Source organism: Psittacula echo (genome assembly GCF_963264785.1).
Source record: "Psittacula echo genome assembly, chromosome: 6".
Lineage (NCBI taxonomy): Eukaryota > Metazoa > Chordata > Aves > Psittaciformes > Psittacidae > Psittacula > Psittacula echo.
This window is the reverse complement of record NC_137743.1, coordinates 62,975,876-62,989,847: the sequence shown is the minus strand read 5'-3', so window position 1 is coordinate 62,989,847 and position 13,972 is coordinate 62,975,876. Positions and strand designations below refer to the sequence as shown.

Genomic DNA, 13,972 nt, shown 5'->3' with positions numbered 1-13,972 from the left:
TTTCAGTGATTGCCTGTTTTTTTCCTATACATTGACCGCAAGTATAAAATTCCTTTGAGTTCTCCTGCATTCCAGAAGATCTGCATTAAGGGCTCTTTGCTTCTGTGCATCTCCTAAAATATAAGTCCGAATGTTTCTCTGCCACCCAGATTAACTCCTAGAATAGCAGAACTAATTATTCCTTCCAGTTACTCTTCCTATGTTAAATATAATAGTTAAATACATATTTTCTAATTTTTGTTTCTTTTGGACTCCGATTTTTGTCAATTCAAATGAACCCGAAAATTAAATTAAATCCATCTCAAACCATACCATTTTGCTATATTTCATGTTCACATTCAAGCCAAGATTTCAAAAATCAGGATGTGGAGGGTTGAACCTTGGCATGTCTTTTGGACCACTGCATAAGCTTTATCTTGGGTTCAATTGACCCAGATATATATATAAAAAAAACATTCAAATAAAAAAATTTAAAGATATCTGTTTTGTCAATTTCTATTTTCAGAACTTATTTTCATTACAGCACTTCTCAATTGTTCAATCTTCATATAGTTATATGATGAAAAAGTGTAAAAATAAGTTTCTTTGGTTATGGTGGTACAAAGCTCATGCAAAAATCACCACATAATTTAATGCTAGCTGCATCAAGAAGCAAAAATTTCTAGCTTTATTTCACTGAATAATGTTTTTTCAAATGCTAAATACTAAGGAAAATTAATTTTACTATGAGGAGTAAATAATTCATTTGAATTCCTATGGTCTCTCATGTAATGTGATAATTTACAGTGTAAATAGATAAAACACTGCCACTCTGACTTCATTCTGCATAAACTACAAAATAGTAGAGCATTTGGCCCTAAGTTTCGGTCATACATACACATTCTAAGAGAGTACAGCAGGACAGAGTATCTTGTCAGAATTGCATTAGAATTAGTAACCATCCTTGTTGCCATCTGCTTCCAAGCATATTAGAATTTGGCACCTTATGCTGAAAAGATGTTTAAATTTAGCCAGCAAGTCCTGCTTGCCTTACTCAACAGTGAGCCATAAACCCCTATTGTTGCTAAAAAATTATCCTTGCAAGTTAGGCAACCAAGATTCAGCCTAAGTCACCTTCTCTGGACTCAAAGATTCTGAGCAGAAGTTGTAGATACTGCGCTGGAGAATGTAAAGACCGAAGTAAAAGTAAAGTACAAAAAGCAAAAGTAAACTACCCCCGTGGGCTAAATTACTACACAAGGAAGCAAGAAGTTTAATATATTTTCCATTCTATTTTGATTTTGTTTACTGATCCTAATAATTCTGATTTTTCCCGAGTCCACTGAAAACTACTACTCTGTCTGAAAATGCAGCTCAGGACTCATCTAATTTTTTTTCCACCTCTTCCAGTTCAAGTAATATTAGTTGAACCAGCATAATAGAATTCTGACAGAACAGCATTATTTAGCTCAATATTAACTACAGTAATTCACCCATGGTCAAATTTTTGCTTGCATGATAACGCAATTGAGAATACAAATTATTTCATGTGTTTAATTAATTTGTGTAGCCTAGTCGCCTATCACTGTAAAATTATCATAGCTGTGGCACTTATATGCTGAAAGGTATTACAGTAAAAATGACAATTCAGGATTTTAAATTCATTTGAGTGTACTTGATTGAATTCCATTCTAAATTTGCCTATTTACAGAAAAAGAAGCAGGGCAGGAACTGTGTCTCCCACCTACCACCAAAACTCCAAGCAAGCCCTTCTCACCTGAAATGCCAGCAATCCAGATTTTGCAGGCTCGTACCGGTTCACAGAGTCTCTTCAGAAATTTAATTCTCTTCAGAAAGTGCCCTTAGTAACATCCCTACAGTCTTAAAAAAAAAAAAAAAAAAGGAAAAAACCCCAAGCTTTTGAGCCTAACTCAGCCTACAAAATCTGCATTACAGCTCAGTGTCCCATGCTCCCTGGTCCATGGGAAGCTGAGGAAAACCAGAGAGGCAGCAGGTGTGACATGACACCACAAACAAGGCCCAGCTTCATCTCCAGCTCCCCTCACAGGCAAAGGCCATAGCCTTTCTCCAGAGCATGGCTGAGGCGGCACCTCTGCAGGGACAGGGCTGCCACTGGGATGGACAGGGGCACAGATACCTCAAGCCCTCAGCGGTGGCCTACCAGGGGGGCACAACTGCAGGTGAATGTCAGTTTGAGCCCAGTGCACCTTTGAAAACCGGCAACCTGTTCACAGTGGCCAGCCACACACAGGGGCAGGGCCATGTCCTGCAACTGGCCCTGGCTCCTTCACTACCTCACCCAGCATTATATCCACTCCAAGCTGCAGTAGCCTGGTAAGGAGGGCCTGTGGGTCACGTTGTACACCCATGGATAGCAGTGGCGCTTACCTATCCACCTGTGTAGCTTCTTTAAAAAAATATTAAATAACAACAACAATAGGAACAATAATTTTCTCCCCAGAGAGGGTTGATGTCATGAGAGGATTCAGGGGTGGGTGTGCCTGTGAGGACAGAGAGCTTTCTCACTGTTACCTTGCAGAAAGGCACCTAAGAGCTGAAGAACGATTTAAGATACATCTTTCTCCTCAGTGTTGCTCAGAAAGGTGCTGCTCACCTTGCTGCTATGTTAAAAAAACCTTTCGTCCTGCAAGTCATGGGCAGGCATGGGGCCTGTAGGTCTGTGCAGGGCCACCTGCGCAGCCCCACACCCATGCAGTCATCCAGCTTGCACTGCCACCCGCAGCTGGGGTGCCTCAGCCAGTCCTACTACCTGCTGATCTACAACAAACCTTTCTACAGATTATCTCTCAGTTGTCAAAGTGATTTCATCTTAACTAAAAGTCTACATACATATTTTGAAGCAATATTTTCTGCTTTTTCTGATGTAGATTTTAGTTGTCTTTTTTTTTTTCTCTCTTTTTCTTCACTTTTATTATGCTGAAACCCAGACAATGGTCGCAATGTCAAAGGTAAAGTATACATCTAGACTGTATCTTCCAGTGTTTCAGACAGCCACACTTTATGGCATGTTACTTTGCCTGCTGTATGAAATGTTCAAATGCAACATTCTCATGCTGATTTCTCTAAGACCAAGTGCATCATTTAAATTACATTTGTTAAACATGTAGTTATTCCCTTAACCATCCTCTGAAAGCACTAACTACCAAACCCTGGAAAAAGTGAAGGCATAGCTCTTAAATGGCCATCTGACTTAATTATCAGCTCATTCCAAAAAAAGGAAGGGAGGAAGATAGAACATACCATAGTTCTTTATCTCAGTTAACTCAGGCAAATCTTCTATTGAAGCTTCTAGGAGTTTTCCTGTCAAAGTTGGGTGGGAGCCACTGACAATCTGTTGTTTTAAAGTGCTTAGTTTTCAGTTAACTATCTCAAAAATGAAGTAGTTGGTAATCAGAAGCCTTGTGGAAGTATCTTCACTTATTCCTCCTTTCTCTCCTTAAAACTAGTTTCACGTTCCTGGATGGCAGGGGGTATGGTTTCAAGCTTCATTTAGTATTAAAATGTGCATGCATGAACTTCATTGATAATTTCATGTATAAATAATATTTAGTGCAGTTTTTCCTATTTGCTAGCACCAAGCTATATCTTTTAGAAGCTATTTGAACATATTCTGAAGTGACTTCCTCCATTTCTAGAAAACAATTCAGAACAAAAGTATTCATTTTAATTGCAATGTTTGTAGCTATGTCTGAAAACTGGTTTGTGACTTCATGCATGATGCAAAAAGTGCGTGTACCTTTACAAAAGTGTGTGACTTTATGTCTTCTATCTAAACTGCATGCAGTGCATGACCTAGATTCTGTAATTTGTGGACTACAAAATCATTGCATTTGCTTCATGTGTATGTTGGCAAAATGTTGCAGGGAAAAAAAATGCGGTATCTGTAATCTAAAACAACTTTTATAAATGTATTTACTGCTGGTGAAAGATGATGGATTGACAGCTCAGAAGACTGAAATCAATTCTTAATGCATTGTGTAAGCAGAGACAATGGAATCCCACTGTAAAAACAAGGAGTTCAAACTTAATCTTAAAGAATCTCCTTTGTAGGGTAGGCAGAAGCATGTCATTCTCCCTGCTTATTCAATTCTTGGCCACTCTGCTGAAGCTGTCAATCAGGGTGCCAAATAGTGTCAACTGTAATTGTGATTTGTTATGGCCCTCTTTTTCTGCTTCTGCTATGAGAGAGACTAGCAAAGGTCCACTTGCTGCCAAGTATCAGCTCAATAGCTGCCAGCCTGGGCTCTACTGAAGCTAGTAATGTCTTTCAATTAATTACCATTATCAATGAGATACATACATACCTATCACCACTTTCTAAATCAAAAGAAGGTGGAAAAAACCCCAAGGTTTTATTCCCATGTGCAATTAACTTAAGTTTAATGTCACAGGCTAGAGCATGAGTCTTAGGTAGCAAAAGAGAGAGTAATTCCCTTTGGAATAGAAGCAATAAAAGATTTAAATCGCAGAAAAGAAAGCTTCAATGCAATTTAAACATCTATAAAGTTACTATTAAAAAAATAAATCTACTATCTAATTATGGATTTGCCTAAGATCCCTTAGCTTCCTATTACCTTTGAGTTCCCTATGTATCAAGAATTTTATTCACCTAACAAACGGCCCCAAAGTGAGACCAAGCTCATGTCTAAACTTACTCAGTATTCAAAAACTTTTAATCGCTGTAACTATGTAGGGAAGTAGAGTTGAAAAACTGCAGTCAGACCATACATATATAACACACACCAGCCAGATTAGCCACCTCACTAATTTGTGAGAAGACAGCCCTAATTTATTTCGAAAACCACTTTTGTACAGACTCACGTCGATGATGTAAAAGATAGAGTCGAGTTCTACCTGGGCCAAAAGATGTCCAAGCACAATATTCCAGTTCTTTGGCACTGTCCTCAGTACCAGGCTTTTTGGCATTGCTTGTAGAAGAAAGGTAGTGCTTTCTTCCTTTTTCTAGTGAAACTGTTCTAAAAATAATATATTACATTCATTGGCCTAAAGAGGAAAAGAACTGATTTTGTAGTTTAGTGGTTAGAGCACTTACCCACAACTTTTTGTCTATCTCACATCAGATGATCTTTGGACAAAATAAAGGAAGTCTTGAGAGTAGAACCACCAAATTGCTCTCTTCCAGGAGAGTACTCAAATTGTTATCATGTTACCCTTGTTATCTTGAATTCCTTTCTGCACAGTGGCTAAATTCAAAAGTAGCGGATTTCTATCTCTAGCCCAGATTAACATATAATTAACATGAATGTAGGAGGTAGAAAGCATGTGTATAAATCCTTCTAAGCTAAGAAAGCAAATTTAAAACAAAAAGAAAAAAAAATATAAAATTGAGTACTGCCTGAAACACTTCCCTCCAGCTATCTCCAGGCAGCTGGTTGCTTTGAATTTCACTTGTTCACACATTACAAACACAATGCAGCTGTTCTGCTGTTGACTCTGCAGTTTACCCCATAGGCCTAATCCTGTCCCACTGGCTGTTTCTTAATCATAGCCCCCATTCTTGTTTCCCTCTAGGCAGACCAAAAAAAGCCCCCTCAAAACAGTCAAAAGAAAAAGCATCACATTGTTGCATGTAATAGTAATAAGAATGCAGTAAGATTCTCATGTGGATCTGAGAAGTACTGTTGGATCCCAGACACAGACACATTGTAACTGACTCCAACACCTGGATTTTTTCTTAAATCCATTGACAGGATTTAGCTCTCGCTGCCTAAAGTTCTTCATAAATCTTTTGTTACCAGTATTACTCTCAAAAGAAAATTTTTCTTGCTGTGAATACTTTTGGCTTCTGGACCAAAATTATGAAGAAAGTATAAAACAAGTATTCTAATCTGTTATATTGCTTTCTTGTTGCACAAAGAACTCTGTCCAATATTGAAAAGAATAATTATAGTGGATATGTACCTCATGAAGTATACAAACTCTGCATTTTTTATCTATCATGAGGCACCAAAGTAGTATGTTTAAGTGTATATTAAATACTGCAATAATATTCTACATATGGGTATCCCTATTGTTTTCAATATTTTGTTGGCAATGACAACTGAAGAAATAAATTTTGTGAGCTTGTGATATGCCAAAATTAAAGGCTTTTAGGACAATGTGAGGTTAATATTTTTCTTGGTTAAGTATGGAGTTATTTGATGAGCCAACAGGGGTACAGCAGAGGTCTACTCAATTTTCCAGTTTACTGAAAGGTGTTTTCTAACTATCATGTAAGCATGAGCAACAGTACAGATGTGATAACAAAGCCTTTGCTCAGTCCAGACACATTTATATAACTGTATCTCTTGTTTCCACTTTTATAAAGAAATGAGAATATAGCATTTATGTTCAGCCAGCATTATAACGGAGCATACCAGCATATCCAGTAGCATAAAAACAAGTAAGGCTGGATGCATTGTGTACTTTGCAATCCACTGACTTTTTAAAAAATATTGAGGGCTCTATGTAAAGGAATTTTTATATTTACATCCAATACTAGATTTGATTCTCATTAGCAACAGAGTTGTTTTTAAAATGTAGATAATTTGTAAAATTATTTATTAACAAATATCCCTTGTCCTTTTGACATATCCCACTTATACATAAATCATAACTTATTTCTCTGTATTTGTCAAATACTGAATATATGTTCTTATTTTTCAGGGCCTTTTAATCATATCAAGTCAAGTCTATTGGGATCCACATCAGATTCAAATCTCAACAAATACAGTACAATCAACAAAATTCCTCAGCTCACACTGAACTTTTCAGATATCAAAAGTGAAAAAAAATCTTCATCTCCTCCTTCTTCGGAGAAAGCAATTATTGCACCCAAGGTGAAAGACCGAACGCACAATGTAACAGAGAAGGTTACACAGGTAAGGTAATACCCATTATTTTAGTCCCTTTTCAGTTTTGCAGAGGCATTTATCAGTGAATTCAACAGATTGATACTTTTTTCATGAATGATTTGCATATTTCCAAGACAATTTGAAGGGCTTAAGCCATTACTTATTTTACCTCCAATTCAGTTACACATGAAATAGTTCACATTACATGATACTGCTAACAAACTCCATTTTCTTCTGTTTTTCAATGAAAAAAGCTGCACAAAGTGCTCCAAATAAGTCCACTAATGTCAGTGATTCCCATAATTCATAAATGTTAGTTTCATTCTTTTTTCTTTTTCCCAGCTTTATGTGCAAAGCACATCAGGATAACACATGGTCAGTGATTGTGCCACTGTTACGAGGATCACAATCACGTCTTGTAATTTCTGTCCCAGTTCTTTGGCTTCTCATAATGCTCTTTCCTATGCATCTCTTCTATATGTGTATATCAAAAAGGCTGTTAAAATGGAAAGCAGATACCTGAATGGACTGAATATATGATATATTCTGTCATACTTGGGAATGAGGCATGCAATTGAAACAAACTGAAAACAGTTCAAGATAGCATATTTCTTCACTCTAAGACAGATACAGTGCCCTCTGAAGCAAATAGAGATATTCAGCTCAATTCAGTGTCATTATTACATTTGTGTTGTAATGTCATATGGATATCGGCTACAACAGACTACCGAAGTACAGCATACTTAAAAAAAATTTTAAGACATGACAGTATCATAGAATCAGTAGAACCATTAGAATTGTAGAATAGTTAGGGTTGGAAAGGACCTTAAGATCATCTAGTTCCAATTATAGCCTTAGTAAGCAGAGTGTTGGCCCTTGAATGCCCATCCACTGATAGGCGGAAAGAAGTTAGAAGTGCTTTGTATTAGAATGAAGATAGCAATTGGATAAGGAAGATCTGATCAAGAACAGCTTTTGACTTACTGCTGACCTGCCTTCAGAAGAGGCTGCAGCTTCTCTACAGTGATACTATGCCAGGTGTTGTCCATGCTCTTACTCCTCTGATGGATATAAAAAGGAATGTATTGTACACCCTCCTAAAGAAACAGAGATAAAAGTTCTATGAGTTCTATTTTGAGATCAGTCACTGACTAAAAAGTAATTGTATTTTTATCTTGTATATATTTTGTCTTTGATACATAACTTGAATTTGCAACCATTGTACTTTTTTCCCTGGGCAGTTGTGAAAGATTTGATCGCTTCTGGATCCATTTTGATATGTTTTAAATTATTTATTGTAGTCGTACATAGAAATCTTTCCACAGATACTATGGCAAAAAGTCAAGCTTGATTAAAAAGACTAATTTTTATAAGTAAGCATAAGTCAAGCTTGATTTATTAGTTAGCTGGGTTTTTTTCTTTTCAAAATTCTAACTGGATAATTACTGACAGAGTGCCAAGCTTCTATGTACTAATGACACTGTTTGGGTAAAATTAAGTAAATGAATGAATGAATGAATAACTAACAAGTATACTTATTCTCCAAATAACTTAGGTATTATCAAAATTTCCAATAGAAATGGCTTGGATCAGCTAAACTTTCCAGAAACCCTGATGCTAACAAAATTCAAAGTTAAATTTGAAATGCCCTATAAAATCTTTACATTTCACAAAAAACTTCCAATTTAATTTGACATTGGTTTATGTCCTTTTCTAGAACTATCTCAACCAATATGCAGAGTACAATTTGCATAGTAAATTTTGATAATACACCGTTCATCATAAAGAATTTCTCACACCTGTTCCTTTTTTCTTTTATTATGTTCAGTTATCAATGGTTCTAGTTGCAACTTCAGCCTAAACTCTAGGATTAGGGAGGAACTCCTAGAAGATATAAATAAATTTAGGTCTACTGAATTTGATAATCAAAGATCTAGATAGCTAGTTATTAATGAAATAGATTTGAAATAGAAATTTAGAAGATGAAAGTGGTTTATTTTAGTCCTGTTTATGAGTCCTGTTTATGAGTCCTGTTTATGAGTCCTGTTAATGCTTCTAATCCCCAATGATTTCAAAATGTTTTATCAGAGTCAGGCTCTGATAAACTTTGAAGGCTTCACTGCATGTCTGCCTGTACATCTCTTCATAAAACTCTTCATAGGGCCATAGATCCATTTTGTATCTGCAGAATAATGAAAAAGTGGGTTTGGAAGGTTCGAGCACAGTGTTTGAAACAGAATATGGCGGAAATGTCAGATGAGATATTTAAGATATGTTCATGCTGGCTTAGTCCACTTAAATCTTTGAAACAGCATCAAAAATGTACAGAGGGCAACGTGAGTATAGAATGGCCATGGTAAGTTAAAAGGTCAGCCGTAATCCAAGTAGCGACATTCTGAAGTAGTCTTCTAATAAAAGAAATTAGGGCAGGAATTCCAAATGTTGTCAGAGCCTGAGAAATATAATAAAGGGATAGATAAGGATAGATAACATGATGTGCTTCTCTGGGATTGCAGGACTTAGTGACAATGGAAGGCCACTTCCAGTCACATATTGCACCATTCAAATATCCATCCATCTCTCTTTCTGTACTCATTTTTGGGTATTTTTCACCTTTTTATTTTCTCAGCTTTGCTGAGAAATTTGGTACTTCTGCTATAACCTGATATTTCCACTACTGCGGCTCCTCTCACTGTGCAACTGTAAACAGAGACATGGACTCGGGTATGCACCACACTAAGGTATCAGTGATCCCCACATGTGTATCACTGCACTCTGGATTCTCTCTCATGCATCAATAATATCACAAACTAAGCATCAGCAGCACAGGAAGGAGAAGAAGTTTTTCTTTCCAGGGATGACAGACAGCTACCATGCACTGTCTGGAGAAGTAATTCAGGTAGTGAAGACAGTGAAAAAGGAGGGGATGGCACATAGCTACCTTCAGAAGGTAGAGGAAGAATAATGAATAAAGCAAATAAAAAAGATATAGCCACTGTGTTTAAAGCAAGTGATACAGATTCAGAAATCAGTTAAAGAGAAGTGAAATGCTTTAGCAGTAAGATTGTAGTGAAATAAATCAGGAGCAAACTGGAGAATACAGTTTAGAAAATAATTTTGAAAGGAACAGATGATGTTGTGGGCCAGTGATTGACAGTTTCAGTGACAAATATGAACTTTGAAATGCAGGTGTAAATAACAAGATTTCAGTACACAATTTAATAAATAAATAGAATCTTCAACATCTTACCTTTTAAATAATACAAAAAAATTAATTTCTTCAAAAAGATCTAGGTTATAAATTCTAATGCAAAGACCCTCCCAATATCATCTTACTACTTAGCAGGAATGTTTAGGACATTATGAAAAGAAGAAAATTGCCTGAAGATATAGCCTGCAGTGAAGTTCTACACATGAGATGGTCCTGCATAAGTAGATACCTCAATCGCTTGCCCTTTCACCTTGGTCTTTGCTGATAAAAACAAGTAGCATAACATCTTCTGGATGCCCATTTCAGTATAACATTGACTTTTACTCAGAAGATTAGCCCAGTAATAGCTGCCAGATAACCCCTATTGAAAAATTGGAATTGTCATATCCCAATGTAGATATATGTCACTAAAGTAAAATTTAAGTTTCCATTCTGCTTTACTAAAAGATTTTTCTTTTAATGTTTCACATTATAATTTCCAGAGGTGCTAAGCTAGACTCTCTTCTAGAAGAGTCTCAACTTACTTTTTTAAATTATTTTTTTATTATTATTTTATGGGGTTTTTTTTTATTATACAGTCTGTTCAGGGGGCAGTACAATTTCTGCACTCTTCTGCACTGACAGGTTCATTTGGGGTCCTGACACTGATTGTTAGAAAGAGACACGTCTTTCCTGAAGCACAAAAAGTAGACTTTTATTAAACAAAGCAGTGGGACAAAAATTTGACATCTGAACCTTAACATTTTTGATGAATTCATAAAGAAGACTTCTCACCTTCCAATTACAACGTGTATATGTGCAACAGTAAGCGGTTTTATATTCTGTTTAATACTGATCTATTTTAAATGTTCTTACATATGCAGTTCATGACGATTTATGACTCCAAATCTGTGAACTCTATTATGAACTCAGAGCATCATGAAGATTACTTATGTAGTACATATATAAGCAGTATGTTTGCTTATATTCAAAGAAAAGAGAGAATTTCTGAATACCCATAGATTAACATTGGCAACAAACTATAGCTGGACTAGTTAATAAGCTTATATATTATCTCTTTATTGTGTAGTTTAATAAAAACTGTTTTGTGGGCCCGGATCATTAACGTTCAGAGATTGTTGATCTCTTTGCATTTTACCACTGTTGTGATATAGCATGTGGTTGAAAGACTCTGTGTATCTGTTGTTTATCTGTCTCAATAACTGACTTACAGGAAGGTAAAACTCTATGATCCTTAATCATCTTGTAAATAATACTTTTAAAATCGGTTTCATCATCCACCACCTGTAGGAAATATATACCAAAACTGGTTATATGGCAGAACTATAAATATATACCTTAATGGACTACACTGATGATTGGAGATTGTAATCTGATTTGCAGGCACGCTGAACACCCACAGCTCTTCTGTGCTCTCAGTGAAGGTTGAAGTTATGTATGAAGTGACAGACCTTGTAGCTTCTCTGCATGTTTTTGTAATCTGGCCAGGCTCTATTCTGCTCCCCAAAAGATTAAGAAAAGTAAAATTATCCCCCTAGGCCAGTCTCAGCTGTCGATATAAAAAGAACTTTTATGTGATCATGACTTCAAACTGACCTTCAGGTTTTCAGGCTAAAGGAAGACTAGCAGCATCTACAACAGAGAGGAGCAATATAAGACCTAAAAATAAACCAAATTATTGATCTATACTTTTTCAGCAGTCTGATTCAGCTGACACACTACGCTGTTTACAACATCATGCAGTAGTTCACACAAACAACATTTCAAGACTGTTCATTTTGGAATGCAAGCTGACCTGAAGCAGCAAATTCTGAATTAGGGGAAAACAATTTTGATATGTCTTCCAACTACAGAGCAAGGCGTATATATAATAATGAAATTGAAGGGTAAGCAGAGCCAACATTCCCTAGATACTGTATGGAAAGTTTATATTACTGGTTCCTAATGAAGTGAGAATGTTATTTTTTCTATTATTTGCTATTCCTGTTCTCAATGATCTGTTGACATTTTTTGGGTTTTTTTTTTTTTGTATTTTGTTTACAATAATACTTAGCACCCTTATGCAATAAAATTTCATCTTTTATTGTCATTATAGAATTAGTCTTTGTAATTACTATAGGTGTAGTTATAGAAATAATATACATGTGTATAATTTCGTTATCATTTAGGAGGTATGACACACTGTATGTGAAAAGAAGTATAGAACATAATGGTGATGGCAAAACTAATAAAAATACCCCAGTCTCAGGGTAGTTCTTTATACCTGTGCAAACATGTCACCAAAACTGGAGAGTAGGTTCTTTTCACCAGAGCAAGTAGCCATGCAAATTAAAGGAAGCAGAAAATAAAGCCCACTGTTTTGATTAGTTTCAGAAGAAAACATGGCATTTTCATTGGAGTTACTTGCAATTGCATCAAGTAATAAAATGGCCAATATAGTTACAGATTCACAGAAACTGGGAAAGACAAAATATTCCTTCCTTCCAGTAGAATCTCTTCTATTTGTGATAGCTGAATAGACTAAGGCATCTGAACTGCTGCAATGTTTTGAGAAGATTTCACAACATATGGCAGAAATGGAGCAGTCGGAAAGCCCAGCTGCTTTGAAGCACGTAACCTGGATGCATCCTTAATTAGTCCATGTCCTTCCCCCAAGATCTACCCTTCTGAAAAAGGGATTGCCTAACTGTGCTGACTTGGGAAAAAGTATCCAGTAACTCCTATGAATTATACTTTTGAGTAATCAGTGTTTTGTGTGATCTCTTTTTCGTTACTGCCTTGAACCAAATACTCAGTGATCTGTTCTGTGATGCTAACATGGAATGGAATATATGATTATTCTTTTTTTTTTAATTAATGCTAGTCCATTTTCCAAAGCAACATTCTTCTTTTGTGCTAATAAGGGAGGGAGAAGGGAGAGAGGGGGAATAGGCAGACACAGACCTTCAGACTGCATTGTAGTTCGTTGTAGTTTGCACAGAAAATAATTAATTTTATGAATATGTTGATGGTGTAAAAACTAATGCCCTACAACATAAGTTGTACTGATAAAAGCAAAAGTATAGGCAGCACTTAGGCAAATCTGATTTCTCTACACTAGAGCTCTAAAGTCCAGAACTCCCATTTCATGGTGGATTGACTTTGGAAGTTTCTACACTTGGTAGGTTACTGTGTTGAAACCATGGTTTTGACACTCAACAGAAGTGTCCCACCAAGAATGCAAGAAGTCAAGCCCCTTTTTAGCCCCTGTCTAGCCCCTGTCAAGCCCCAGTGAGATCCAGAGAACTGGCAGACTCCTCTGATCCACCTGGCGTTCACATCCTGAAATAATATCTTTCACACGTGGTTAAAGTTGCCTTATAACAGCCATGAAATGAGTCACAATCTCTTTCACGTAACCTTAGAATGATACAAAAATGTAGTGTGGAAGAGACCTCTAGAGGCCATCTAGCCCAACCTCCCACTCAAACCAGCATAACTTCAAATTTTCTATCAGAGTCAGGAGGTTACCATGTTAACTCAGGAAACAGTTTCTGTGTTTATGTCTGTATAAGCATACATTTTCTTAGAGAAAAGCACCCAGTGATAGACAGCAACAGCAGCTGGTGTGCAGAAAAAGGGAGGGAAGAGGGCAGAAGGCTGGGGATCTCATGGGCTGGAAGAAGCTGGCGTTTTGCAAGGAACATTGATGGTATAGCTAACATTTAGGGTACTTACTTAAAAAGAGGCAGTCCTGGGTTGTAGTCCCATATGTAAATGACCATCTGTTAAAAAATCCACAGAAATAACCTTGGGCACCAGGCACTCAGACTCCAGACTCTTCCTTCCCTGTCTGAGTGTCATTGCCCTTCAAACAGTCTGCATTCTGAACTGCATCCTAGTGCCA

At 36.6% G+C, this 13,972-nt stretch overlaps 1 protein-coding gene across 1 annotated transcript in view; it reads left to right on the top strand.

Annotated features, from left to right (window-relative positions):
* Positions 1 to 13,972, top strand: part of KCNH7 (potassium voltage-gated channel subfamily H member 7) — a gene marked incomplete at its 5' end in the record, with an annotated part of 242,614 nt that overhangs the window by 161,686 nt on the left and 66,956 nt on the right. Inside the window, 2 exons of the mRNA XM_080620270.1 lie at positions 2,949 to 2,969; positions 6,688 to 6,902. Coding sequence (XP_080476396.1) covers positions 2,949 to 2,969; positions 6,688 to 6,902 — 236 coding nt within the window. The remainder of the gene's footprint in view (positions 1 to 2,948; positions 2,970 to 6,687; positions 6,903 to 13,972) is intronic.